Genomic DNA, 26,196 nt, shown 5'->3' with positions numbered 1-26,196 from the left:
CCCGTTAACCCTTCACCACATGTTTCATCTCATTCTTTTTGTTGACCATGTTATATTTAAAGGGACGTTGGGTGTGTACGCTGGTTAACTACATTTCATATTTTTGCTTGTACGTATACATGGTTTGTAATAAGAGTATCTGGAAAATTTTCGGAAAAATAGATTAATTTGCGATGTTTTTCTAATGCCTCAAAATTCTTCCAAGTACATTCCTTTAGCGCCGACACACTTTCGCTAGCGATTTTTCCACGACTCCCTGGAAGGCGAATTCCGGAAGGTCCTTAAGGGTACGCGTTTAAGCTTCATTGACGGTATTAGGGTCCCGTCGTGGTGTCCTTTGAGGGAGGATTTCACTCTTGGAAATGGGAAAAATAGTCTGCTGGTGCCAAATTGGTACTGTGAGGGGGTTGCGGAATCGTCGCGATGCCTTTACAGAAGGTCTTCTCCAGCAGACACTCGACTCTGCTCTTGGTCGACCGTCCAAAGACCCTCGGGATGAGTCTGTCGCATCGCAAAATTTTCATTGATAATGTTATGCACTGTCATCTTATCAATGCCAGTCTGCGTTCATGCGCACACTAAACCGACGGTCTGAATTCAGCTCTTTACGCACTCGTCGGGAAAAAATATTACCGATACTTGTTATACAAACCTTGTCGTTTTTTTTTGTCCCCACCCACGAGAGCATTTGTTTTCCAGGATCGAAGTGCGTTGTATAGAATGGGTGAACTTTGGTTTAATTACGAATACACTTGCGGGACGTCATTTTCGTCTTTGATTGTCCTTGTAGTTCAAAAACAACTAATATGATTTCGGAAAAGGCAAACCGAAGGATAACCAAGCTGCAATTATCATTAATTGTTTGATCGGCTTTTTCCTCTATGGTAGAGGTTTATATAGCTTCCACATGAATTGTTTCAGCCATCGATTATAAGCAGCGGATGGAATTTTACCTAATTATAGTTGGTTAATATTTATTTTTGCGGGTTTAGTTGTATCTTTTAGCTTTTTCATTGTTTGCACTTATTTGGTTTTTGTTTAATCAGATGTAATCGAAGGGAAGTCGTATACTCAAGCTTTTTTCGACACTTTTATTTTAATCACAGGTCAACTTTTTTATTTGTTGTCCATATTATTCTAGTCCTCACATGGGCAAAGTAAATTAATTTAAGTATTTTTTTCAATCTGTAACTTGTATTAAAGTACATATTTTCATTTCAGAGAAACCCGGTTACACATCTTCAGGCTATGGAAACAACATAGATAACGGCATGGTGGGTATTTAATTTTGTGCCCTGAAGTTAATGTAGTTAATGATTTAAATGTAAGGTATTCGCGCTTTTAGGCAATTCATTAGAATAAAATTAGATTACAATGGCTTTTATTGTTTTTAATGAGTACATTTAAGAATTTAATAGATTTTGCTTGAATAACAGTATAGGTCCTTGAAGTAGCCATAGTTGGAGCGTTGTAATTTCTGTTCAACTGAAAATTCAGATAATTCAATTTCCCCGTTTTCTTCCGAATATTACTTCCATTCCCCTTCAACTGCACTCTACTCGAAAGAATGAATATGAGTTTGCAGTGGAACTAATAAATCATAGCTTAAAATATTTTTTTCAAAATTGTCAGACGTCTTCATTCTCGAATATTGTCTATATACATCCAACGATGTAAATGCGATAATTATGTAGCAAAGAATTAACTTGAATGTTTATTTTAGTTTTAATTGTTTTTTCTTAAATTAAGAATGGTTGAATTGATGCTTATTTTTGTGCTTTAATTTAATTGTAGTGCTTAATGTGCAAGCTTGTTTCCCTTCGGAATAAAAATTCCGTCAATTTCGTGGAGGTAATTTTAAAATATTCACGATATACTGTGAAATAATCGGCGACCTTTTTTATGGAATATATATGCCGCATCAAATATGCACATGTTTTGGTAATAGACGAATGGTCAGTTGTCTGCTAATAATTGCCAAAAAAATTGTTGTGCTATATATGTGCTTTAGCTTTAGTAACTACCTCTTCTGTGTTAATAACCTGAGTACCTAAGCCACTAGAGTGTTTCTTCGGAATCTTGAATTAAAAAAAAAAATAACATCCCTTGTTTGGCCGAGGGAGATTTTTGTTTAGTACGAGAGCTTGAATTTTTTTTCACCATAATGTCGCTTTATATAATTTCTAAGCCATTTTTTTTCTTTAGGCGTCCGTTTATGTTGATAATTATTGTTCGTAAGTTAGTCTCTCGAATATGGGCCAAAGTATACGTCCGTCGCTCCCTGTCCATCGTCCTGATAACACGGTTCCTCTTACTCCACAGACTTACGGCAACAGCTACGGCATGGCGGGTCCAGGCGGAGGAGGAGGCGGCGGCGCTGGTCCTGGGGGAGGGGGAGGAGGGGGCGGCGGGGGCGACGCCACCTTTGGACCGGACTCGCCCTACTTCCCCTTTGGGAATGCCCCCCGCCGCGCCACCCCCACGCAAGGTACGAGAGAGAATTTGCACGCCCCCGCCGAGTCCCTGGCAATCAATCCCTCGGCCAGTCTACCTATTACCGCTCACACCCAAGTGCCGATCTTCAAATTCAGCCAATGGCACTTCATGTTTGCAAATTTCTTGTGTTTTACCATTCTCTTCCACAACTCCTCGCGTGACCTCTCTTCTGTAATCAGCTTTAGTCTGAAATGTTATATTTTAAATGTTAGATCCTTTAAAAAAACCTGCCGATGTGTAATTTTCTTAAAATTTGGTTCCTTCGACTCTTCCAAATGTGCTGCTGACATTGACAAGAGGAGCTGTACTATTTGATGTTTTCCATCTGATGAATAGTAACACGATGCTGGCTTAGTAATTATAGGGAGTATCATCGAATGGTGCTTACTACAGTTGTATTCAATTGTACCATTATCTAATTGTAATGCTGAGATTCGCAAATTTGAATCCCGGCAAAGTAATGAAGGTGCTGTCAGATATTTTAATTGTTGAGTATAGTTTGGGAAAGGGATCAATTCATAATGTCAAGTGTTAATATAATGTTAAATATGCATAGCCATGTACTATGTACTGTAATGACATCAATGCTAATTCCCCCATTCTTTGTAACAGTTGCCTTTGTGGGAAGTAAACGATTCGGAAAAATTACTAGCTGTTTATTCCTCAAGTATTGTCTATCAGAAATCTTAGATTATCTTAAAGAGTCAAATAGGAAAATATATTATCCTATTTTATTTAAGGGAGCTATTTTGGGGGAGGCGGATGGAAATTAATCTGCCAAATTTTGATCGCTTCTATTTCTTCCAATTTGTCCAGAGATGTGGAATAATTAATACTAATATATGTTCAGTGATGTCAAATTTTGCCATGTGTGCATGCATGGAAAATTCTCCACATAATCGTGGACCTTTTCAACAAGAGAGCTTCTTAGGACTCCGGTTATCAAGTTCTATCATTGCTTCCTTTTTTTACCAAGAAATACCACCCTCAAATCAATGTAACTATTTGTGTAGGTTAAACATTTAATACGTAATCTTAGCATACCACAGGTGGCCAGCTCCTTATCTTTCGATACTCGCAAGGTGCTTTTGATCTGATCTTCTTTTGTGTATTCACTGATAGGTGTCCGGCGTCGTGAAAATAGAATTCCGGTCCACTGGAATCCTTTTTGGTCATCTTTCCCAACCTTTATCCTGTAAATTTAAGGTAATCTTCCCGCTCAAGGAACTTTTCAGGCTGTGTACACATCTTCAGTTGCTCCGACAACATCGAATCAGGACGATGTTCGTGTACGATCGATTTGTGGTTCGGCGCTTACATTTTTGTTTAATCGTCATCCCTTTCAGGCTCATTTAGTTGATAGGAATGCAATCTCATTTTCTCAATGACTCAAATCCAAGCTCCGGTTAGTTCTTCGATCCCACCCGCGATAGTCCCTCCGGGAAACGGATAGGTATAGAATATCTGGTTGGGTGCTAGAATAATACCTGTATGATCAGTCGAGTAAATTAAATTTTCTTCTGCCGCTGATAAGGCGTGCTAGTTCAGTGGGGATAGCGCTGGGTTCCTGACCGGAGGGCCATGGGTAAATTACTGGTAACAGCCGTGTTCATCCTCAGCATCACCCTGGGTAGAAGATTTTTTCGGGTACCAAACCTTCCTGGGAAACCCAAGGCGGTACAGGGAAAGGTTTTGCCATCCCACCCCTATGTGCGAATTTCACACGCCGGTGGGCTTAGCATTCTCAACTCTCACTTATCAAACAACCTCCGGGTTGATCACTGTGGTTTTTGACCGCGATTGACGAAATAAATGAATTTCATGGTTTGACGTTTTGCAACTTACGGCGATTCATTGCGTCAAGCTTTCAATTGATTCTGCACACCTGTTCCGCCACTTATTTGTACGTTATCACCAAGTGGTTGTGCAGCCTATTGGATAAAAGTGTTTTTATCTCTGGGGGGATTTAATTTAGCACTCCGGGATCCACTTGGAGCGGCGCAGCATATCAATTCTAAGCTTTTGAGAATTTTTCTCCGTCCGCGTGATGCGCGCATTCAAGCCTAAACTTGTCGTCGTCGCGGCTTGAAGGAGGAGGCGACGGTTTGTGAGGAGCTGTGGTCGTAGGCAGAGGGTGAAACCGTTTATTTAACGACCTGCCATGAAGCAGTTCTTCCCGTGACATCGGTCATGTGCCCAAGTTAAAATTCATGGTCACTGGGAAGCGACGGATTTGCGAAAGCAACTGCTACATTCTCCCATTTGTCATCATTTAATATAATCCTTGCGCTTTCTCTGTCTTAAATTGTCTCCGCATGCCAATTGTCAAAAACTAATTTTATTAACCGTCGGGCAAGAGGCCCGTGCGGTTGGTTTACTCGGGCGGCGGAGGAGGGGGAGGGGCGTTTGGGATGATGTTGGGGGGATGGATTGGGATGCTGGAGCCGGAGGGTCGAGAGGAAAATGCAAGCCTTGGAAGGCGGTGGTGGCGGGAAGGCAGTGTTTGCGCGCCCTGGCCGTGGCTGGCACCTCTCTTTGACGGGGGTGGGGGTTGGCTCTCTATCTGCGGGGGTGTGCGGGTTCAGGGGAGGTTGCTCCTAGGGAATTGTGCCGAATGCTGCGAGGGCGAGTGGCGTGCGTGTGGGTGGCGTGGGCGGAGGTCAGCGAGCGTGCTGGGGACAGGAGCATGCATTGGCCATAGCCCCCAGGGCGTTTGTTTGATGGGACGGGGGCGTTTTTATTGGCGCCGAGCCACGGGGTGGTCAGCCGTTGGGGCGGGGGGGGGGGGGGTGCGCCGTTTGATTGCGCGATTTTCGAGCCTTGTGTGGTGGAAGGCGTGTCCGGGCGACTCGTCCTCGGGGGTCTCCTCGTCGCCGTTAATCACGGGAATGCCTCCGAGGTTCCTCTCAAGAATGAATTCGGGGATGATGCGCTCCCTCCCATCGCGCCATTACTTAGTGGGCTTGCCAGCGGAGGAATAAATTCGGTCAGCACGGACTCGTGTACTTAGTCTTCCGTCCTGCGCCTCTGCAAAAAATAAATACCTATATATTTTGTTAATTAGAGGGATATAAGAGAGTAATTCTAAGGGGAGCCTTAGCCTTAAAAATAGAGGGACCGAAGCGAACCTGCTGGGACCAAGGGTTTTCGGATTCTCCTTTAGTTCTTGGGTTTCGGATTGCTGCCGTCGTACTCAAAAACCGAGATTATCAGTTTTTACCGTCTACCCGTGGCCTTATAGCTGAAAGTTTTATATTTGAGAATATAACAAATCAGTTCCTTAAACCCACGGAATGAATGCACCTGGAAATGTACCCTAATATACGAAGGGTAATCTGTAGCACTATTAGTAATCGGAAAATACAAATGAGTGGAAGCGGTTGTGATACGAAGCACTCCCGAGATCAAAGGTTGTGCTGGAATATATTTAATTGCGAAAGAAAGTAAGAAGGTGAGCGCGGGAATCTCACCGACAACCTCTTTGACGGTTGAGGGCCTGTACATTAGAAGGTACTCGCGTGAAATTGATGGAAAGAACACAAATATCCAGTCAAATTTTGTGTAGCCCACTATTGACCTTGGCACGCGAATCCGGTAACCAGCCACCACACGCATACACACAAACACACCCGTGCAGAACGTATTGGTATTATAACTTAATATTCACATAACACATTCATTGTTTTTTGCAAATGTCGATGATTCCTCGGTAGTTCTTCGGTGCAAGGTGCTATGAAGAAGTGGAGAGAGTTTGTTGGTTGGGAACAGGATCAGCTACGTGGTTGCTGCAAACCAATCGATCCTGGAGTTGCTGCCCTACGATTTTGATGGCTTGGTCGCGTGAGAAGGGCCACTTGGAACGCAACCTGACTGCTCCCTTCTTTAGGTCGACCCCTGAAATCCCCATAGTGGATATTCCAATGCCACGAGTTGCCGCCATCCACTCCTTTTTTCATCTAAATAGCGTTTAGTATTTGGATTGTTCTGATTTTTACTCCAAGGCATTTTAAGTGTAATTAATAATGACAAGAATAGTATATATAGTGTTATATATCTTGTATTCTATTCATTTTGCACTGATTATACATTACCATGAAGACAAAATACACTCAAACAATGCCACCACTCCCTTCAACCAATTCAATGTTTCAATACATCGCTTTTTAAGCGTAAAACCTATGCGTTTAGCCCAAAAGCATGTATCATGTAGCCCACCAGTCTGTCCCAGATGGCATAATCGGTAAAGTTAATTTATTCATCGGTTTTGTTTGCATTTTGTCCCGTTTACTTTACATATCTTCAAATTTTAGAGTATGTGCCGACACTCAGAATGTTTCTCATGCTTGATATTTTTTATTTCATGTTGCCAGGACCGGTCAAAAGGAAGAAAGAGGTAAGTTTTCATCTAATTATTGCTCTATGTTTATTGTATTCTGAATTTAGATTACTTGCATGTTTAATTTGCTTAAAATGCTGTGTACATAAATTTCATATTAAGCAAACAGTTTTGAAGTTTTTCTTTGGGTTCCATAATTATTGATAGTGGATGTTCAATTTATTTAATGCTTAAGTTATGATTTTAGCACAAGTAGTTATGAACAGTGGAATAAACTAGTTATATTGTTTTTACGTTTTTATAATTCCACTTCTCTCCTTATCTCTAGCCGATGGATCCTGCGGACACGACGGAAATCGGACAGCAGCAGACCTGGGTAAGTGGGTATTTTTAAAAATTATTATAGCATATTAGTGCTTTGATGCTTATCAAGAAATAGTGGAGCCCCATATCTTATTCACAGGTGACGCATTGCCTTGAACCTAAAAACCCGTCTTATTTCGATGTAAGAGGATCGGTGGGATGATACCGTTATATCTACAGATATGATCGCTGTATCGTACGGTCGTCAATGAATAATTTCCACTTTTAATTCAAAGCAATTGGAATATGTGAGAAAGACGTTTAAACATTAATGAGTTAATAGGGAAATATATATAGTTTTCTTAAAGGTGCGTGTAAAAATGTTTTCAATTTTCTCTTGTAAATGCATTGACGTTGCGGTGAGCCAGTGTATTCATTACTTTTATTCGATTTGTGTTGTGAGAAAATATTTGTCAAGAATTTTTGGGTCCCAGCGTTGAAGTCTCCTATGAACGAGATGCGTATTGTAGTGTGTTCCGAAAGGTAATAGAAAAAGGCACTGACTGGCAATGTACCTGATGTAATGCACTGGTATTGTATCAATTCTCATTGGAGGTGGATGGGAGAGGGATGTATTTTTTTCAGATTTCTCGACCCGCCATTTAACACAGTTGGCGTTTTGTGAGTAGCGGAAGTGCTGCCTGATTCACGTCCATGGAATTTGTGATCTGTTAGCACTATTCGTTCGCCCTTCCGTCGCCGTCGTCATGTGTGGAATGTGCTACACTCCGTCACCCTGTTGGTTGATTGCGTTTGTATTCAGATGCGACCGGCGCGCCGATTCCATCAGCCCTTGTCGTTGAGGTTAGAGGTTGAAGGGTTTGGCCAACTCAAGTTTTTCCTTAACTTTTCTGTATTTTAACGTTCACCATTCTTGCGTATCTTTTTTACTATTACTTCATCGCATTGATTCTACCATCTTAGCATTCATACTTCTTACTCCTAATTGATTCGTAGTCAAGACTTCAGTATTATTTTTTTTCGTAATTACTCTTTTCCAGATACTCTGTTAAGAGCTCTGTATTATTTCTCCATAATGGAAAAGATAATGAAGACATTAAATTTAATTCCGAATTATTGGAACGGCTTCCAGATTTAGACAACCTAGCACATTTCACGTTCAATGAGTATCCGAAGAAGCACACGGTTGGGTTGAGCTGAAGGTAGCCAGAGATTTGCCCGGGAATTGAACCCATGTCCCCCGGTCAATTAAATCCAACGCTATAACCCTGGGTTACCGCGACACATTCATCATATTACTTAAGAAATATTATTCCGCGAGTTTCTTATTTCTTGCTTTTTTCGATAATTTCTTAGATTTGTAGTGTTTTTTTTCTTGATTGTTACATTTTTAAGATATTTCTAAATACCGCTGGCGTGGAAAGTTTCGCTCTACGAGATTAATCTACTGTAATCGTTATACATATACCTTGGGATTTTCCTTCGATTATTCTTTACAACTTGATTATTCCTACGGCAGACTTCATCGGGTTAGTGAACATTATTAAACGGAAACCTCTTGAACGGCGTATTCTTTTGTATTGAGTAATAAGGTGACTTCCCTATTGTAAATGTGTTAATCTACGTCCCTTTTCCCCAAACAGTGGCTATTTAGTTGGACATTTCTTTCCCGTTGAGAATTTTAAAGAAAGGCGCCTTATGTATATTATCCAACACCTGTAAATTTTGCCATTTGTTGCATTAATAGCCCAAATTGTGTTTGGTTTCTTTTTCCATCATCTCTGTATTTTAATTTTCACGTCATGTCGAATTATCCCACGAACAACTATCGTGAATATGTTTTCTCAGAAACCAATTATAATATTCTGTGAGGAGCCATGCAAATCTTTTCGTGTTATAAATACCATTAATTGAAAAATCGTCATTTTTGAGAGCCTGCAAAGGACCTATTTTTGCTATAGTTCATGCGTACCAAAAAATAAATGTCAGAGAAAATTTAACTTTTTGCAGCAATTAGCCTGATGACCTTATAAATCGAGGTGAAAATAGCCCCTTATACAATGGAATGAAAAGCGGAACAGGTTTTCTGAATTTGGACCCAGGAGGAAAAGTACTCTTTCATAGTTTTCAGCCGTACTCTAGACAGGTGCGAGTGAAAAGACCCGATGGCCTTCTGCCTCGTTGGCGGATGCTATATGGTGAAAGTGAAGTGGCCAAAAATAAAGGAGTGATGCTGAAGGTATACATTGATGTGAAATAAACGAGAAAGAAAGCATACAATTCGATCTATGGATACACGTAAATGGGTAAACAAGCTGCTGCTAACAGAAGTGATTCCCGAGAGAAAAGGTCTTGACAGAATTACCGGTCGCCGTGGTGAAAGGTATGAAAAAAGGACACCAGCGTTTAACCAAGATCAAGGACGACGCTGAGGTCGGCGAGATAATTTTCAGATGAAACGGCGGAAGTGCATGCTTGATTAAATGGAATATTATTGCTTTCATCACGGAAGAATTTCAGCGGTTGGCATTACGAATTGAAATGTTGGAAAATGATGGCAGAGTGAGGAAATGTGACATAATGAAGTGAATTGCTGGGATACATTTTTAACAGGCAAAAAAAACGTGAGGACCCCTCAGGAATTTCCTTGGGAGTCCATTATGAAACTTCTTGGTTCTTCCATTAAGGTTTTTGTTTTGGGTTGTCGTAGAAACTGCTACAGGCTCCAATAGGTTTCCAGTGGGGAATATTTTAATATTTTCTTCGTTGGGTTGGAATGCGATAAATTGGAAGCATTAGCGCAAAGCAGTCTTTGGATGGCATCTCGAGTCCGCGAAGTCGTGGTTACTGTGTGTTGTATGTGTGTGTGTGCGTCCGCGGTTCCGCTCCGGGGGAGATCACTTCGTCGGCGGGAGGCTGTCTCTCTGAGTGTGGGGAACTCCGAGAGTGGGGCAGGGCGCTCTCGGCGACTTCGATCCCCGCACCCTAGCGTGTGGAGACGGACGCGAACGGGTTTTGGGGCATCGCCACTCATGTCTCAGGGGTGGCGGAAGGGGGCATCAGTTCTTGCTTCTCCTCCATCTTGTCTCGCCGTCCCCCCCTGCTTTCCCGCCGCCGCACCCCTCTCTCCATACCTATCACTACCCTCTTTCACCCCCACCCCCGTCCCTTTTCTTTTTTGCCCGGCCCCATATTTTTCCTGCGTACCCCCCCCCCACCCCCTGGTGCTCCAGCGCGCATCACTCAACATCCCACTTCAGCCCCTGTGCCCTCATTCCCTTCACCTCTTAACCCTTCGCCCCTTTTTCCTCCGCTGCCCCGTGCACTTTTCCCCGCGCCTCAAGAGGTTGTTGCCGAGGAGCAAGCCGCGTGAGCCCCCATGGGTGCCCTCTTCTCCCCAACCCCCCTTTCCCCCCCTTCGGGTTTTTTGTGCTGGTGGCAGGGCTGTCTTTTCACGAGTCTTTTTTTTCCAATCGCACCATGAATGTATTCACTTCTCCCTTAGGCCGCCATATTTCAAATGCATCATTATACATTTATTAATACGAGACTACTAACGCAAGCCAAGTTCATCTCTAGTGATAGGTAAATTTTTTTGAAGTAGGAGTTTTTCAAGAAAGAGGAGAGATGGTGTCCAGGCATCGGTGTCGGCTTAACCTTTTTATAAATATTTCAAGGACTTGGCATTTTAGCTGCTATTAAACTGTTGGGGTACTACTACTCTTCAAATGCTGTCGTGAGACTAGGATCCAGGATGGAGGAAGCGCTGATGAAAGATCCTATGTCCCGCGGGGCAGACTCCTTGGGATGGGAATACATTGAACTGTTAAAACGCCAATCCGATCCTCCAATATGTATGTGTCCTTAATTGTGAATTTCGGGTAAGCGTCATTAAACACAGTCACATTGAAACGTAGATCTGCCTTTCTTGGTTATTAGCCTCGAAAAATTTAACATTCTCTGAAATTGAAATTCAAGGGGGATTCGTGGACTGGGCTCGCCTCAAATCTAGCAAAGTTTTTAAAAAAGTATCCTACTTGGATAAATATCGGGTATTGTGGAAAAAATTCCGACCAATTGGGTTTTTTCAAATAGTTCGCAATTAATAGAGAAGAATTAGTTGATTTAAGTGATGAACAGAACAACAGAGATTTATTAAGTAACTCATAGTAAACAAAGTTAGAAGCATATGGTATGGATAAAAATATCCTGGGTTGAATTAGACTTTTTTACCCGACCCTTCGGTCGAGTACAAAGAGTAGTGATAGATGGACTTGGCTGAAAAAGCAGTAGAAATTACTTCTGGTGGTCCCCAGGGAAGTGTTATTGGACCTCTTTTATTCCTACTTCACGTTAACGACATAAACTCCGTAGTCACTAGTAAGATACGTTTGAGATTTGTGGACCAGTCAGTGGTTTATCGTGATATCTGTGATCCTGAACACACCACAGCGTTATCAGATTATCTTAATGCTATACAAACTTGGTGCGACACGTAGCAATTAGAACTAAGCTTTAAAAAATTTGTCCTGATATACTTTTGCATAAAGAGCAATTCCCTCCCTCACGCCTACTGCGTCGGGAACACCGAAATGGAATGTGTAGACTCAATTAAATACCTAGGCGTTACCCTCAGTCACGATCTGTCCTGGGTAAACCACATGCGGGGAATATTACGACAAGCTAGCAAAAAATTGGGCTATAATAGAGTAGTACAAGGTAAATGTGATCAAAAGGTCAAAGATAAATATTATCTGTCGCTGGTTGGGCCTCATTTAGAATATGCTGCCAGTATATGCGATCCTCACGAAGTTGGATTGATTGCCGAATTGAATTGCGCACAGCGTAGAGGAGCTAGATGTGTAAAACGTTGTTATGATAAACTTAGTAGAGTATCCAAAATACTAGAGGAGTTAGGCTGGGAATCACTCACGGAGTGAAGGTTAAATTATGCATAGATTAAATATCTTGCATTTAATTGGAAGGATGTCTCTTTAGCAGTGACGTCGAAAATGCATTGTTACCCCCGTCGTACTATGGTAGGAGAGATCCTGCCAATAAAATTAGAGAGATTAAGTGTAGAACAGATAGATTTAAGATGTCATTTTTTCCACGAAAGGTCTCAGAATAACTTAGTCCGACCGCGGTAGGGGTCGTATTCGGATCAAAATTAGTCTGGTGTGTATTCACCCTCTGTCACACTCCCTAGCGGTGGCTTGCAGGGCACTAAAATATCTATGTTCTTGAGAGTACCTATTAAGCGTGGCTGAATTAATTAAATATTCTTTGCTGTGCTAAGATTATTCACGAAACGATTTACGGTGTCAGACAAGTTCTTGAAGAATTGCATTCAGGCTTATTTCAGGTGAAAATAGGTTGTCCTTATTTCCTGTAAATTTTTGATAACTGCATAAATCATATTTCAAAACCGAGGTTAAAGTTAACTTCGCCCAATGATATTGTTCCCTCTCTTTGAAGTCATCAAAATTGTTAACACGACTGAAAAATATATCTGAGTGACATCACTGGGAGCTTTTATAGGACTTGTATGTTACATGTATGATAATTACCGAGATGCTGAGGACACCCACACATCATACAGGCAATCATACTTCATCAAAAAGCATTATTATCCCGATCTTAATTCAGTCGGAACGCACTAATGTTATGCAAGCGCTGCCCGCCCGACCTACGTTTACAATTGGAAGGTCGAGGATAATTGAAGTGCTTCACTCGTGGGAGTCTACATGCATTCTGCTGGGACTAGAGGGCCCGTGCTGCTAATGGCGGACTTAGTTTGCTCTGCGAGATGAAAAAAACCAACCCCAAAGCCGTAGTAATGTGATGGATTTATGTAAGGCAGTATCGTATATAAACTACTCGATGAATTAAGGCCATTACTTCTTATAATTTCTTCATAAAGTAAATAAAAATGTACATGAGCTTTTCATCCTTTAATCAGGATCCTACATTTCATATCAGTTTCTCCGCCCTACCTATTTCTGCCAGTGTTCTCAGTCCCATCTTCTCTTCACATTATCCTTTACCACATTTCACAAACCACTAACAGTCACGTTAGTATTTCTTGCCCTTTCCTCATACTTACCTCTGGATGAAGGAAGATTAGACACAATCGTGATATGGTGGTATGATGACATCATTTTCGGGTACCAACAAAAAGTAATACAGGAATAATGTCGTTAGAGGTGATGAGATAAGACACTTTGCTTTTCCACATGGAATATTTTAATTACGACCTAGGTTGCGTTACATCGTGATCATCTTCACACGAAGATGTTACCCCGTATCGAAACCTATGTCGTAATAAAAATATTTCATGTGGAAAAGCTAAGTGTCTTCTCTCATCATGAACGATTTCTACCATGTTACGCCTGGAACTGTTATTTATGACGTTAGAGGTTTTAACTGTTTTATTCTATCAACTTAACTAGTTATGATTTCTCTTAAAGCCCACATATTCAGTAATTTGTTTGATTTACTATAGTTCCAGCCAGCTCAACTGAGTTTCTTTCGCTAGCTCTTGTCGGAAACTATAACGCTGGCTACACGGAAGCACAAATTAACGAATAAAAACCAACTGCCGAGAAGAGCCGGAGATATTGTCGCTACGTTGGAAGCCCCAGACGTACTGACATCCATAAAGTCGTGCACCTTACAAAAGGCGGCACCATCCTCCGATCCGGAAGTAACCCGCTTCTTCCCCCCTACCCCCCGTTCTCCCAAATTATGTTTCCTGATCATGTACCAATCCGAAAGTGTTGAGCCAACTTCTGAAGCTTTCGTATCGCATACCTCTTTTTTGGTGTTATGACCACGATATGGCGAGATATTTCTTAATTCCACCTGTAGCTCTTGGTCAAGGATTATTCTTGCGAGAAATGTGACTTGGCGGAATGTGCGATTGGATGCATGGCGGTGCTCGCCAGAGCATGGCGAATCGCAGTGCACGGGCCTTCAAGAACTCCCGAGGAAGTGAGTGAAGATTAGGATAAGAGGGACATCATACTCATGTAGTAAGTACGCCTGTACTAACCACCCCTTTGCGCTTTGAAATGAGTAAGTACCGCTCGAGTGAATTTTCCACCCCCCCTCCCTCCTGCCCAGTCAAATTGGAGGAAATGCCGAAACGGGGAGTGTAGGAAGTGCCTGAAGTGCTAGGACATTGGTTCTTGTGTGCCTTGGTTCACTATTACGAATCCCCAGTGGCTCACACGGGGTAGTCAAAAGCACGCGTGTTAGTCACCTTCCTCCTCCTGCCCCCCCCCCTTCCCCACTTCCCCTTCCTCATCGCATCTTCCCCGAATGCCCTTCGGGGCTCCTTCTTCCCCTCTGCACAACACGTGTCACTCGGCGGGACCCGCTCCCTTCGCCGCGGCTCTCCTCCCACAACAACCCTCACCATCTTCTCAGCAGCGCGTCCCTGACATCCCCCCTATCTCAGTTCTTTCCCCGCCCTTCTTTCTTTTCGCGGCTCTACTTGCGTGAGCCGGCGGCATTCCCTTGAGCGCATCAGCCGTTGTGAGGTTTACACGATAGGAGTCCCGCAGAGAGATTAACATTAGTTGTGATTCTCGTATTATTCCTCATAATTCTTGTCAATGAAGCATTTTTGCGTTTCTGACAACGCGTGGTAGCCGAATGGATGCCAGCAGAAGTGCTTCGACACGCCCTCCCAATGTTTAACTGGCCAACGTGAATGACACTTCATTTTTCGCGATTGACTACTGCATCGTCATTCTATCGCAAACGCCTGTATTAGTCTTATTTTTTCTAGAAATCTATAAATCAGTCTTATTTAGCATATTCTTTTTTTTCAGCGATAATAGAACACTAACAACGACTTAAAACTAGTGAATATTGAACGAATGTTCCATGTCAATTTGGTGACGTCCGGCGGTGACGGGTTACCATTTCTTTCTCAAACACGAGGTAGTTACGGTGGTCAAAAGTGTTTGCTTTCTAGAAACCCTATCTTTGATGCCTGGAGCCACGATCCGTACGGCATATTACTGATTTGCGAACCTGAAAATGTATCAATTGGGTAATTTTAAAAGCATATTTCTTCCAACCGTAATTATGGACGACTGAAACTCTTTGATGCACAGTAGTTTTTTAGATTGGTGTTACTGCGTGGAGAGTTTTGATTTCCTTATCGACTGCTTTGGCCGACAAATGCGATTGATCAATCGGAACGATTCTGAGTTCCTGATAATGGTTTATGTCTCGGATGATTGATGCGTTTTGTTCATCCGCTCATGGATCGAATCTATTTCGGGATTAATCCTTAGGCTTCCGCGCCGTCTATCTGATGAATCCATGCTGGTTTCCGGGAATTACCGTCGCGTAGGTTAGTCGGATGACAACTGTTTCGCCCCCAGTCCTGGAGGCGTCTTCAGGTCGAAGTGATGTGCGTTGCGTTTTGGCCGCTATATATAGGAAATCAAAATTAAGGAACGGGACCTGCTAGTGAGCTTTGACGTAGTCTCTCTCTTCACGAATACTCCCATTGATGACTCAATGCTACTAATCAAAGAGCTCACCTCGGAAGGATTACCAAAGGATTTACCGGACCTCGCAGAATTCTGCCTCAAGAATTCATATTTCCTTTGGAATGATAAGTACTTTCAGCAGAAGGAAGGTGCGGCCATGGGATCACCACTCTCTCCTGTGGTAGCTGACATTTTCATGGAGAATTTTGAGAAGAAGGCAATAGAAACCTATCCGAAAAAACCATCTCTTTGGATCCGCTATGTCGATGATACCTTTGTCATCTGGCCACACGGGAAAGAAGAATTAGAGCTGTTCCTGAAACACCTCAATCAGCAACATCCTGCCATACAATTTACCATGGAAACAGAGCAGAATGGTGTTCTCCCTTTCTTAGATGTGTTAGTGACCAAAAAACCGGATGGCAGCCTTGGCCATGCGGTATACCGAAAGAAAACCCACACCGACCGGTACTTGGATGCGCGATCACACCACCATCCCGCCCATAAGAGCTCGCTAGTAAATACACTAGTGCATCGCGCCTACGCCATCTCCGACGCCGAATCACTCCCATCAGAAAAGACATACCTCGTTTCCGCGCTGGGGAAAAATGGATACCCAGAACACATGGTCCGAAAAAGGACCGTCATAAAGGAAATGGAGTTGACGAAAGAGGGGATTCGGGCAAAAGAACAGAACGAGGAGAAACCTGGAAAAGAAAAACCAGCGGCATATGCTACCATTCCCTATGTCGCCGGAACGGCTGAGAGGATAAGCAAGCTACTACGGAAGCACAACATAACCACTAGGTTCTCCACAGCCAGAAAAATCAGCGACATAATATCAAAGCCAAAGGACAAAATCCCCGATCTCATGCACGAAGGTGTATATGAGATAAAGTGCACGTGTGGGAAGTCATATATCGGTCAAACAGGGAGGTCCATCAGATGCAGGACCAAGGAGCACCAAAGAGCCACTGATAAGAAACAATTCCGACTTTCGGCAATCGCCGAACATGCGTGGTCGGAACCGGGACACTCTATAAAGTTCGACCAGACTAGAGTGCTGGCAAGAGAAAGGCGATATTTTCCGCGACTCATCAGAGAAGCGGTGGAAATAATAAAAAATCCATATAATTTCAACCGTGAGGACGGCTACACCCTGACCTCCACTTGAAAAAGGGTGATTCCCACTCGCCGTCAAGAAAGAGCCAATCAGAGAGCTCCTGGCCAGCCAGCGTCTCCTATATATAGCGGCCAAAACGCAACGCACATCACTTCGACCTGAAGACGCCTCCAGGACTGGGGGCGAAACAGTTGTCATCCGACTAACCTACGCGACGGTAATTCCCGGAAACCAGCATGGATTCTATTTCGGGATTGTTTGTTTGTAAGGTTTAAATAGCCATTTCGATCGGAGATCACTGTTGAACGGAACCGTTGGGGAATCACCTTTCTGCATTGGTTGAGTCTAATCTGGATGGCAATTCAAGTGTTTCGCGCTGCATCATTTGTTTACCCGACAAAGTAGAAATAATATATCCGTGAAATTTTAAGACACGAATCCTTCGTATGAGTTGGCAATGTGTAAAAATCAATAATGTGAATTGTTAACTATTATTCTATCTATTGATTCTTTTACGTGATGCTGATTGAGGATGCGTGGTCTAGTCAGAACGCGAGGAAATTCAGAGATAAAAGATGGCAACAAATCGTTGTATTTGTTCCCTTATGTTCCCTTAAGCTTCCCTGAAGCTTAGTTATTGTAATCCGAGAAGCATTCGATTGGCTTTCTATATTGAAGCCGAGTGCTCTACATGGTATGTTGAAAAAGTAGGCAACGATTTTTCCTGACGTGTGCGTGAAGTGCCGAATTCAGTTAATTCTGTGAAGTGTGCGTATGATCGCTGATCATATATTGGCATTCATAAGATGACAGTGCACGCATCATTATCACTGCAAATGTGGCGATGCGATAGGTGTGCTCTAAACTCGTGCCAGAGGTCTTTGGACTGGCGAGCGAGACGAGAGTGGTGTGTCTCCTTGCGAAGACCTTCTGAAACGTCATCGCGACGATTCCCCAACGGCTTACAGCCCCGGCTTCGCACCATCAGAGTATTTCTAATTCCCAAAAGTGGAATACTCCCTCAAAGGACACCTCTATGGGGCCCTAAGTGTTATTAAAACAAGCTTGCACGCCTACCCTCCGGAATCCGTGTGCTAGGGAGCCTTCGAGTCGTGTAAAAGCCGCCGGCCTAAGTGTGTCGACGCTCAAGATGGGATGTGATGAAGAAATTTGAGGCATTGTAGCAATATCTGAAGTAAATCTATTTTTCCGAAACAATTCCCGATATTTTTTATGTAGGTGTAAACCATGTGTATTGTGGGACAAGTGAGGAGGAGTGAAAACGTTGGTTGACTCCGGGATTCGATTAAGTGACTTCTACAATGGTGGTAATTTGTTGCGATAATTTTAATTCCTGTGCCATAATTCGCCGGTGGTCGACTGTTTGTCCTTATTGAGCGGCACCTTAAGCACAATAAGGGCGGATTTCTTATTAGCGCCGAGGACCAGTTCCCAGGAATACCAGTACGTAATGGAATGTCACGTTGTATGTCATTTGGTGCACATTACCGTTTTATAGAATAATATGCGTCGAGGACGAACTTAGTAGTGTCATTTCGTGTTGTCCGTTGGTCGGGGACTTGGGCGTCTCTGCCCCACTGCACGTCCTCCGTCTCTCTCATTTCTCTGACCCGCCGGCTTCCTTCTCCCTGCCCCTCCCCCCCAATACCCTCTCTCTCCTCCCCGTCCTCCGCTTTGTCTATTATCTCTCCTCCCTCCGCAGCACTACATCTCTCCTCCGATTTCACTTCTGTGTATTCTTCACATCTCCCCCTTCCCCACTCCACCCCCCACCCCCCTTACGCCTCGCTGGAGTGGGACCTCACTGCCGCGGCCCGCTCGCCCCATCCATTCACGGGCATCCGGCATGCCGGAATTTTTTTTTGTAAAGCCTTGGCTGGTTTTTTAAATTTTCAGTGAGTTTTCGTAGCTTCTTTCCTTCATTCCGAGTCTCGGGCTTTGTCGGTTGAGCGTGATTTGCCAAAGGATAAAGCTCGGCCCGGTGGCTGTTGGGTCAATGTTGATGGTAATTTAAATTTTGATAGTTGATATGATTAACAAAGAGGATAAGATCGCCCTGTCTTATCTTTTCCCGGCTTTCCCATGCCAATTCTCGAATAACCTCCCCCCCCCTCCCGTCAGCGGGAAATGGAGCAGCTAATCTAATCAGGCACACTCTCACGACAGTAAGATAAGTGAATATTAGTGGGGAGTGATTTCATTCATGATTATCTTAGCAAAAAGTAATGTGTTTGTAGTATTCAAGATGCTGCGGGCATTGTTAGTTAGAGTTTTATTTTGTGGCTTGGGCACCCTCAGCCCCTCCCAATCTGTTCGATTTTTCGGGTGCCAGATCTTCCAGGAATACCATGCCGGAAAAGGGGTAGGAATTGGTCCCCCTTATTACCCTGATGAATGGGCTTACTACTAGGTGAGATGTACTCGTACCATCATCTTCCAAACTGACCTACGAGTTGATGACTCACTGTGTTTATGGTTTATGTCTGTGTGTGTGTATAAATAAATAAATAAATATATATATATATATATATATTTTTTTTTAATTTATTTATTTAAGCAAGGTACGTATTTTTTCTCAATCATAACATGTATACATACCTACAGACACACGTACACTTCGTCCATTCCGCCACTTCATTTAGACAGGCACTAAAATAAATTTGAAACTTTGACTTCGCTGAAACTCGCGGACGTTTCGGATCCAAGAGGATGCTCCTTCATCATCGGAAAAATACTATATTTTGCGGCCCAACTTTACAGTGGCGCACTCGATGCAGTCAAAATCCGCCTTTCTTCTAGTAGTTAGTATTTTCAATTATTCAACTGCTCGCTTATTTCCTCTACCAAAACGGAAATCGTAAAAAAAAGAAATGGACCCTAATTTCCATTCCCCTCGGTTCGAGTTGGTTAAGCGCTCTATTGTGGCGGCCAGGAGGGTATTTAACTCGCCTGCACGATTTAATAAGTGGGCCTCTCTCTCTTTCATGGGCGCCCTGCCTCCACTCCCGGGTATCTGTCGCACACACCATATCCTCCCAACTCAACACATCCAACAACCCGAAGCCCCCCTTTCCACAGCGTGAACCCCTCTTCCTCTCCCCCCCAGTCCCCCGCCCGCCTCGTGCTCTCCCCGCCCCGACAACAGATCGATAGCCACCGGTTGCGTCCCTTCTCGTCCTCCCGATGCCCACCGCGCTCTTTTTAAACCGACCTCCGGATCGAACTCACTTTTTCTGATGAGGCCACGTGATAGAGCTCCCCTCGCGTCCCGCGGGGCGCCCAACCACGTGGCCCGGCGCGGCCGCCGCGAGGGGTGTGTGCGCCACAAGAGGGGGTGTGGGGGATGGCGAAATAGGGGTGGCTGTCGCTGGAGGGCAGTTGACTGAGTCGAGACGAGTCATATGCTCTCAGCCCTAGGTTTCTCAACGATTTGAACCGGGAAGATACGTACCATAGCGCTGTGTATTATTTTAAATGCAATAGCTGATAACGGACCCAGTCCAGCCTATCAGCCGTAGCTCCTCGTATTTTTTTGCAACTTGCTCGTGAGTATAACATTAACAAAATTACGTTACGCTCGTACATTTATGAATATATTTTCATCGGGGGTTGGACTATTTTTTATGCCTCACCGTGCACATCATGCATTTATAGAAATGCATGGACGTCATGCGATGTATTCATATTATATTGTTTTCCGTATTGAAATTGTTTGGGTCATTAATACGGAAATCGCTCAAGTAATTCCATTGGGCCGTGCTCGAGCTCTCGATGGTGGAGGTAGGTTTGCTCGTTTTATCCCAAATGCATTTGTACACTGCGTCATACATGCAATCCCATTCCGATGCGCGTCAATATTTCTGGTCTTGAAAGTTTATTATTCGTCTTTTCCACCCGTGCTTCTCGGTGATATTCTGTATTAAAGAAAATTTTCTATTTCAAGGTGTGGACTTTTAAATAGGCGATCACTGATTCCACAATGTACCAACAACTAGCTCTAACGGGACACGGTGTGGAAAAAATCTCTTCATTTGCTGTCTCAATCCCGTTTTTATGACATAGTTAATTATCAAAGCCGAGCTTCATCCTGCACGAGCGTGGTCGTGCCATGGCGAGGAGGAACGGAAGATAGAACTGATGGGTATTGCTGGGATGCGCATCCCGTGCTTCAATTGTTCGTCCATCCGTCCCACCCCGCTCGTCCCACCCGGAATTGATGCGTGCCTACGTACACTGTGTGCTCCTAGTCCAGCTGGATATTTATGATATTATCTGATTGATGCGATTATGTGATATGCGGGTCCGTTATGTTCAAGTATAGAACTATCATTTTAAGCAAGGTACGTATTGCTTTTCTTAAGCATAACTTACAGGAGTTCGCAAATTGTCAAAAGATTGCAGCGCGAATGTTATTGGCAATATTGTTACAATCGTTCTCAGTGATTGATAATGTTTGTGCCTTCATTGTTATGGTTTGTGGGTGTATACCAAAGAGTTCGTAATTCTGTGTTTTACTAAATTAACAACTTTTTCGAAAGTTAAATGTATTGCGCGAAATGTGCAATTTATTTGTAGCCTTAGAGGAAATGCAAAAAGTATTCAGGATACACGTCCCGTGTCTCTAAGTGTTTCAGATTCTTCAATTATATAATCTTTTTGTTTTTCCGTCATGCGTCACCCTTTGCCATTCTGAACTCGGTTACCGCAGTTCTCGGTTCACTTGTTTCCCTTCTGAAATAGAGGCAACTTGACTTGAAAATGAACTTGGTGACTCATTCCTAGGAAAGTGAGATTCACTCAATTTACTGCTCCAAACGGAATTCCCAACATTTCAAATAATTCCCTTTAGTCTCAGTGGAGGCTTTTCAAATTTTTATTCAAGAATATAGTCCGTGTTTCTCCGATCCTTCTTTTGTGCAGCATTTCTTTGAAGGGTCCATTTATGTGGATATTGTATCCCTGGGAAACTGATCAGACAATCCGAAGGTGACAAATCGAGTTTCATTCGCTCGCTAAAATAATAGGTATGAGTCTTCTTGACCTTCTGTATAAAATGTTATGTGGTTACATTGACCTTCTCCGAAAATTTGTAACGCTATATTTGATCCTGATCGATAAGGGTATTTATCAAGGGTTTAAAACTCCGAAACAGTCGCTTTATTTGCTAACTGTGTTGTCGTCAGAAATCACACTAGAACCCCGCCAACACTCTTTACGCATATGGCAACCCGTCGAAGCAATGGATTAATTTTAATAAAATAACGCGACTTCCATGGATCACGGATGAGATGATCACAAAGGTGGATGAGAGAAGAAAATGGAAGAATGTAATCACAGAGTTAGGCAAAATTAAGTACAAGGGGTTAAATAATAAATTGAGGCGGGCAGCAAATAAAGCAAAAGAAGCATGCTGGAAAGGCCAGGATATGGAAAGTTTGCCGAGGAAGGGTGACATTGGTGCGCTATACAGCAAGATTAAACCAGTATCGGGAAGTATGAAGGGAAGATCTATGCTAGCAGATAGAGATAAAGCGGGCAATATAATAGTTGACGCAGGAAAGATCCAAGAGAGATGGAGGGAATATATAGAAGAACTGTATGGTAAAGAGCTTAGGCCAACAAGGTTAGACATAGAAAAGTAACATGACGTAGATGACGATAGCTTAGGTCCCAACATACTCGACGATGAGATAGAAAGGGCATTAAGGGAGATGAAACTAAATAAGGCCGTGGGGGTGGATAATATTCCTGTGGAACTATTAAAAGGTTTAGGAAAATGTGGGAGGAAGAGGCCATTTGGACTGATTCGTAGCATCTATGAGGGAGGAATCTGGCCGGAAGACTTTGTGAGATGTGTTAGTTCCAATTCCGAAGAAGGTAAAGGCTACATCATGTGAGGACTACAGGACTATAAGTTTGATATCCCACGCAGCCAAAGTTGTTCCCAGGGTCATCGAAAAAAGGATAGAGAGTAGGTCAAATGATTACTTAGGGGATGATCAGTTTGGGTTTAGGAAGGGGAGAGGTACGCGTGATGCCATTGCAGTAATGAGATTATTAATCAGAGGAATTTAGAATACAACCAGGAGGTTTTTGCATGTTTCGTAGATTTCGAAAAAGCGTTTGATAGAGTGAATTGGGAAAAGCTAATGAGTATCTTGCAGAAAGTAGGAATAGATTGGAGGGAAAGGAGGCTAATCCGCAACCTGTACATGTCTCAGACTTCTCAGGTGCGATTGGGGAACGGGGAGTCCGGATGGGACATGTTAGGAAGAGGTGTAAGGCAGGGTTGTCCATTATCACCGTTGCTGTTCAACGTATATGTGGAGGAAATGATTAAAGACGCGTGGGAAAAACTGGAGGTAGAATTGAAAGTGGGCGGGGATTTCGTAAAATCAGTTAGGCTCGCTAATAAGCTTAAGTTTAAAGCTTTGTCTTCAGCGAACTTAAGACCAACACGGTCAAAGTAGTAGGGACGTAAGGAGAAGAATTGCGCTAGGCAAAGAGGCTTTCACTTGGAGGATAGATAGATAGATACAGTTATTTATTTGGGCGAAATTGAGACCTAATGGACCCTTCTTCCATGTAACCCATAGGAGGAGGGAGTTGATGACAGGGACGTTGAGTTAGTATATTAAGAAAAGACTCGTAATAACTGTGATATGGAGCGTAGCTATGTACGGCGCAGAAACGTGGTCATTGAAGCAGGAGGATAGACGTAGATTGTAGGCTTTTGAAATGTGGGTGTGGAGAAGAATGGAGAAGGTGTGATGGACCGAGAAGAAAACAAATGAGGAAGTACTTGGTATGGTTGGTGAAGAGAGGGGTTTGTTTGGAGAAACCCTATGGAGGCAGGAAAAATGGATGAGGGCGTATTCATCGGCAGTGGGATGTTGAAGACTGTAATAGAGGGGAGAATGTAGGGAAAACGAGGAAAGGGAAGGAACAGGATAGGGATGTTGGACTGGATGAAGAGAGGAAGAAGGTACTCAGAGATGAAGAGGGACCGTATGTAGAGTAGGATGCTGGATTGTGTTTTGCTAGGAGTCACAAAATATTTATTTATTTGGTAATTCTGTCCATCCAAAAACCTACCTAAGTAGTAGATTACTTTATAATAATATAATAACGCGACTTACGCAAGAAAACGGGAACATTCCCGCCAGTCGTTCACCGTCGCAAGTTAATAGGGAGGCAAAAAAGGGATGCGGCGGAAAAATACACATTCCTTTGGACTATTATAATTCTGATGGTGTTACCAGTTGTCTGATAATGTCGCCTCTACGTCGAAACCGGTAGTATTACAGTGTTTTTTGCGTGAAAAAAACAACAAATTTATTTATTATGTTATTATAATTCTCTTTAGTTAATTTTCTGAGAAACATTTCCACGTTTATTTCCCATCATGTCTCAATGTTCTCTTTTACGTGAAGCTGTGAAGCACCGCTGAAAGAAAGGACCCGGCCCTCCCTGTGACCATTTCACAGGGCTCTGGGGTAATATGCGCGCCGCACAAAACCTGCAAAACCCCCTCGAAACTCATTAAAGACTTCATGCCAGGGCCGTCTCTCATTAAGTTGGACCCTTTCCTTGAAGACGGGACCCTCGTATTGGGGCTCAGGACCCTCTACTTCGATTCTCGCGTCTGCGATCGGCATCTGCGCAGCTGTCAAGCAATCTTCCATGGTGCCTTTATTTAACGAGGATTTAGCAATTTCCAATGCCAATTTCAAAGTGTAAAAATCATTAGCCTCGCCCGGGATTCGAACTCGCAGGTGATGCTGGGTGCTTCAGCCAGCGCTGTATTGGAATGATGACAATTGAATGAAATAATTATGGTAAATAAATGCATAAATGGGCACCGAACCTCTGCTCTGGTAATCGTCCGTATCCATTTAAAAGCTGATCAGATAGAAGTGAATAAGGCTGATTTTCCTTAGATGATAAACGGTAACCTGACTTTGTGGTTAAAGTTAGGGGCCGCATGGATATCAAGATATGATGAAGTTGGGAATTATGGCCTCCACCGTGACGAAGGTCCCACCCCTAGCTTCAGCTTTGAAAAGAACTCTATGGGTTGGAACAACGGTACGTCATTACCAGAAATGGCGAGTGCGTGAGAAATGTCACGCTCGCGGGGTCGCCAACCTAAAGCCCTCGCGTTCAATCTACCTCACGGGCGTTTCATTCAAATCTGTCGGCGCGGTATTGATCTCCACGTTTTAATTTTTGCCTCGTCGTACATACTCATTGAATTCGTCCGTAGCATGTGTGTGTGTGTATTGGTGTTGGTAGTACAGGGGTAGAGCGTTGGACTACTGACCGGAGGGTCCGGGTTCTACTCCCGGGAAAGCCTCTCTGGGCACCTGCAGCTCCACCCAAGCTATGTGATTTTTTGGGTGCGAGATCTCCCTGGGAAACCATAGCCGGCACACGGAAAGGAATTGGCCCCCTACCCTAATGTGTGAATTTCACACGCCGTCGTGCTTAGTACTGGGTCTACGACCACCTACCAAATCGGTCTTCGGGTTTATTATATATATGTATATGTATATATATATATATATATATATATATATATATATATATATATATATATATATATATATATACACATACAAACACACATACACACACACCCACACGTGTTATCGATGCGATGGACACGAGCTCCTTGTATTGCCCTTAGTTTGAAATTCGGGTGGGAATTGTTGAAGGATTATGTACGGCGCCAAATTAAAAAATAAATTTGGGACGTGTACATTGTGCTACGGGAAAGAATTAGTGCCAGTTGAGCCCGGGGTCCAGAGTCATGGAAACTACGAGGAGTCGCTGTGAGAATGAGAAATGAACGTCAGTGTAACACCACACCTACTCCCCCCCCCTCTCTCTCTCTCTCCATGCTGTTCCTGGAGTCGAGTCCATATTCTCCTTTATTTGCACGCATAACAAGCCAATAATGAGCGGTTGGTCCCTTCAGTGCACCATTCCCCGCCGGCGTGCCGCACAAAAAAGCGGGGCCCAACAGAAGGTCTCCCTTCTTCACAGCCAGCCTCCTCGCCTTTATAACCACCCCCCCCCCCTTCCCCCCATCTATCCCTTTTCTGCTTGCATCCACCGACCCTTGCCTTGCAGACAAAGGCCCTCCTCGACCGCCATCCCTCCACCATTTGCTTCCAAGAGAGTAACGCACTCCCCTCGCCATCCCCCCCCCCCGACCCTCTGGATGGCTGCATTTGCAACTTAGCATGTGCCCAGTTTCCGTGCTCTTGTTAGAACCAATTATAGGTGTCCTTCAATGTAAATATTGTATAATTATCAGTTGTTACCGGCTTGTAATGAGCTTGTAATGCGGCCCTCCGATATCTAGTTCTTTAATAATTTGA

General features: G+C 43.4%; 1 protein-coding gene across 8 annotated transcripts in view; it reads left to right on the top strand.

The window, feature by feature from the left end:
- LOC139687248 (protein daughterless-like) overlaps positions 1-26,196 on the top strand; it is a 176,807-nt gene that overhangs the window by 19,723 nt on the left and 130,888 nt on the right. For 7 of the 8 annotated variants that reach the window (XR_011700629.1, XM_071584436.1, XM_071584415.1 and 4 more), the window contains exons 2-5: positions 1,222-1,274; positions 2,323-2,488; positions 6,867-6,889; positions 7,161-7,208. Coding sequence is in view for 7 of the 8 variants with exons in the window: in XM_071584436.1 (XP_071440537.1) it covers positions 1,222-1,274; positions 2,323-2,488; positions 6,867-6,889; positions 7,161-7,208 (290 nt within the window). In the remaining variant the exon portion in view is untranslated. The remainder of the gene's footprint in view (positions 1-1,221; positions 1,275-2,322; positions 2,489-6,866; positions 6,890-7,160; positions 7,209-26,196) is intronic. The other variant, XM_071584429.1, reaches the window with a different exon arrangement.

The sequence above is a fragment of the Hetaerina americana genome, unplaced genomic scaffold (assembly GCF_022747635.1).
Source record: "Hetaerina americana unplaced genomic scaffold, ioHetAmer1.1.p SCAF_1, whole genome shotgun sequence".
NCBI lineage: Eukaryota > Metazoa > Arthropoda > Insecta > Odonata > Calopterygidae > Hetaerina > Hetaerina americana.
Note: the sequence above shows the minus strand (reverse complement) of the source record. Positions and strands in the feature narration are given on the sequence as shown.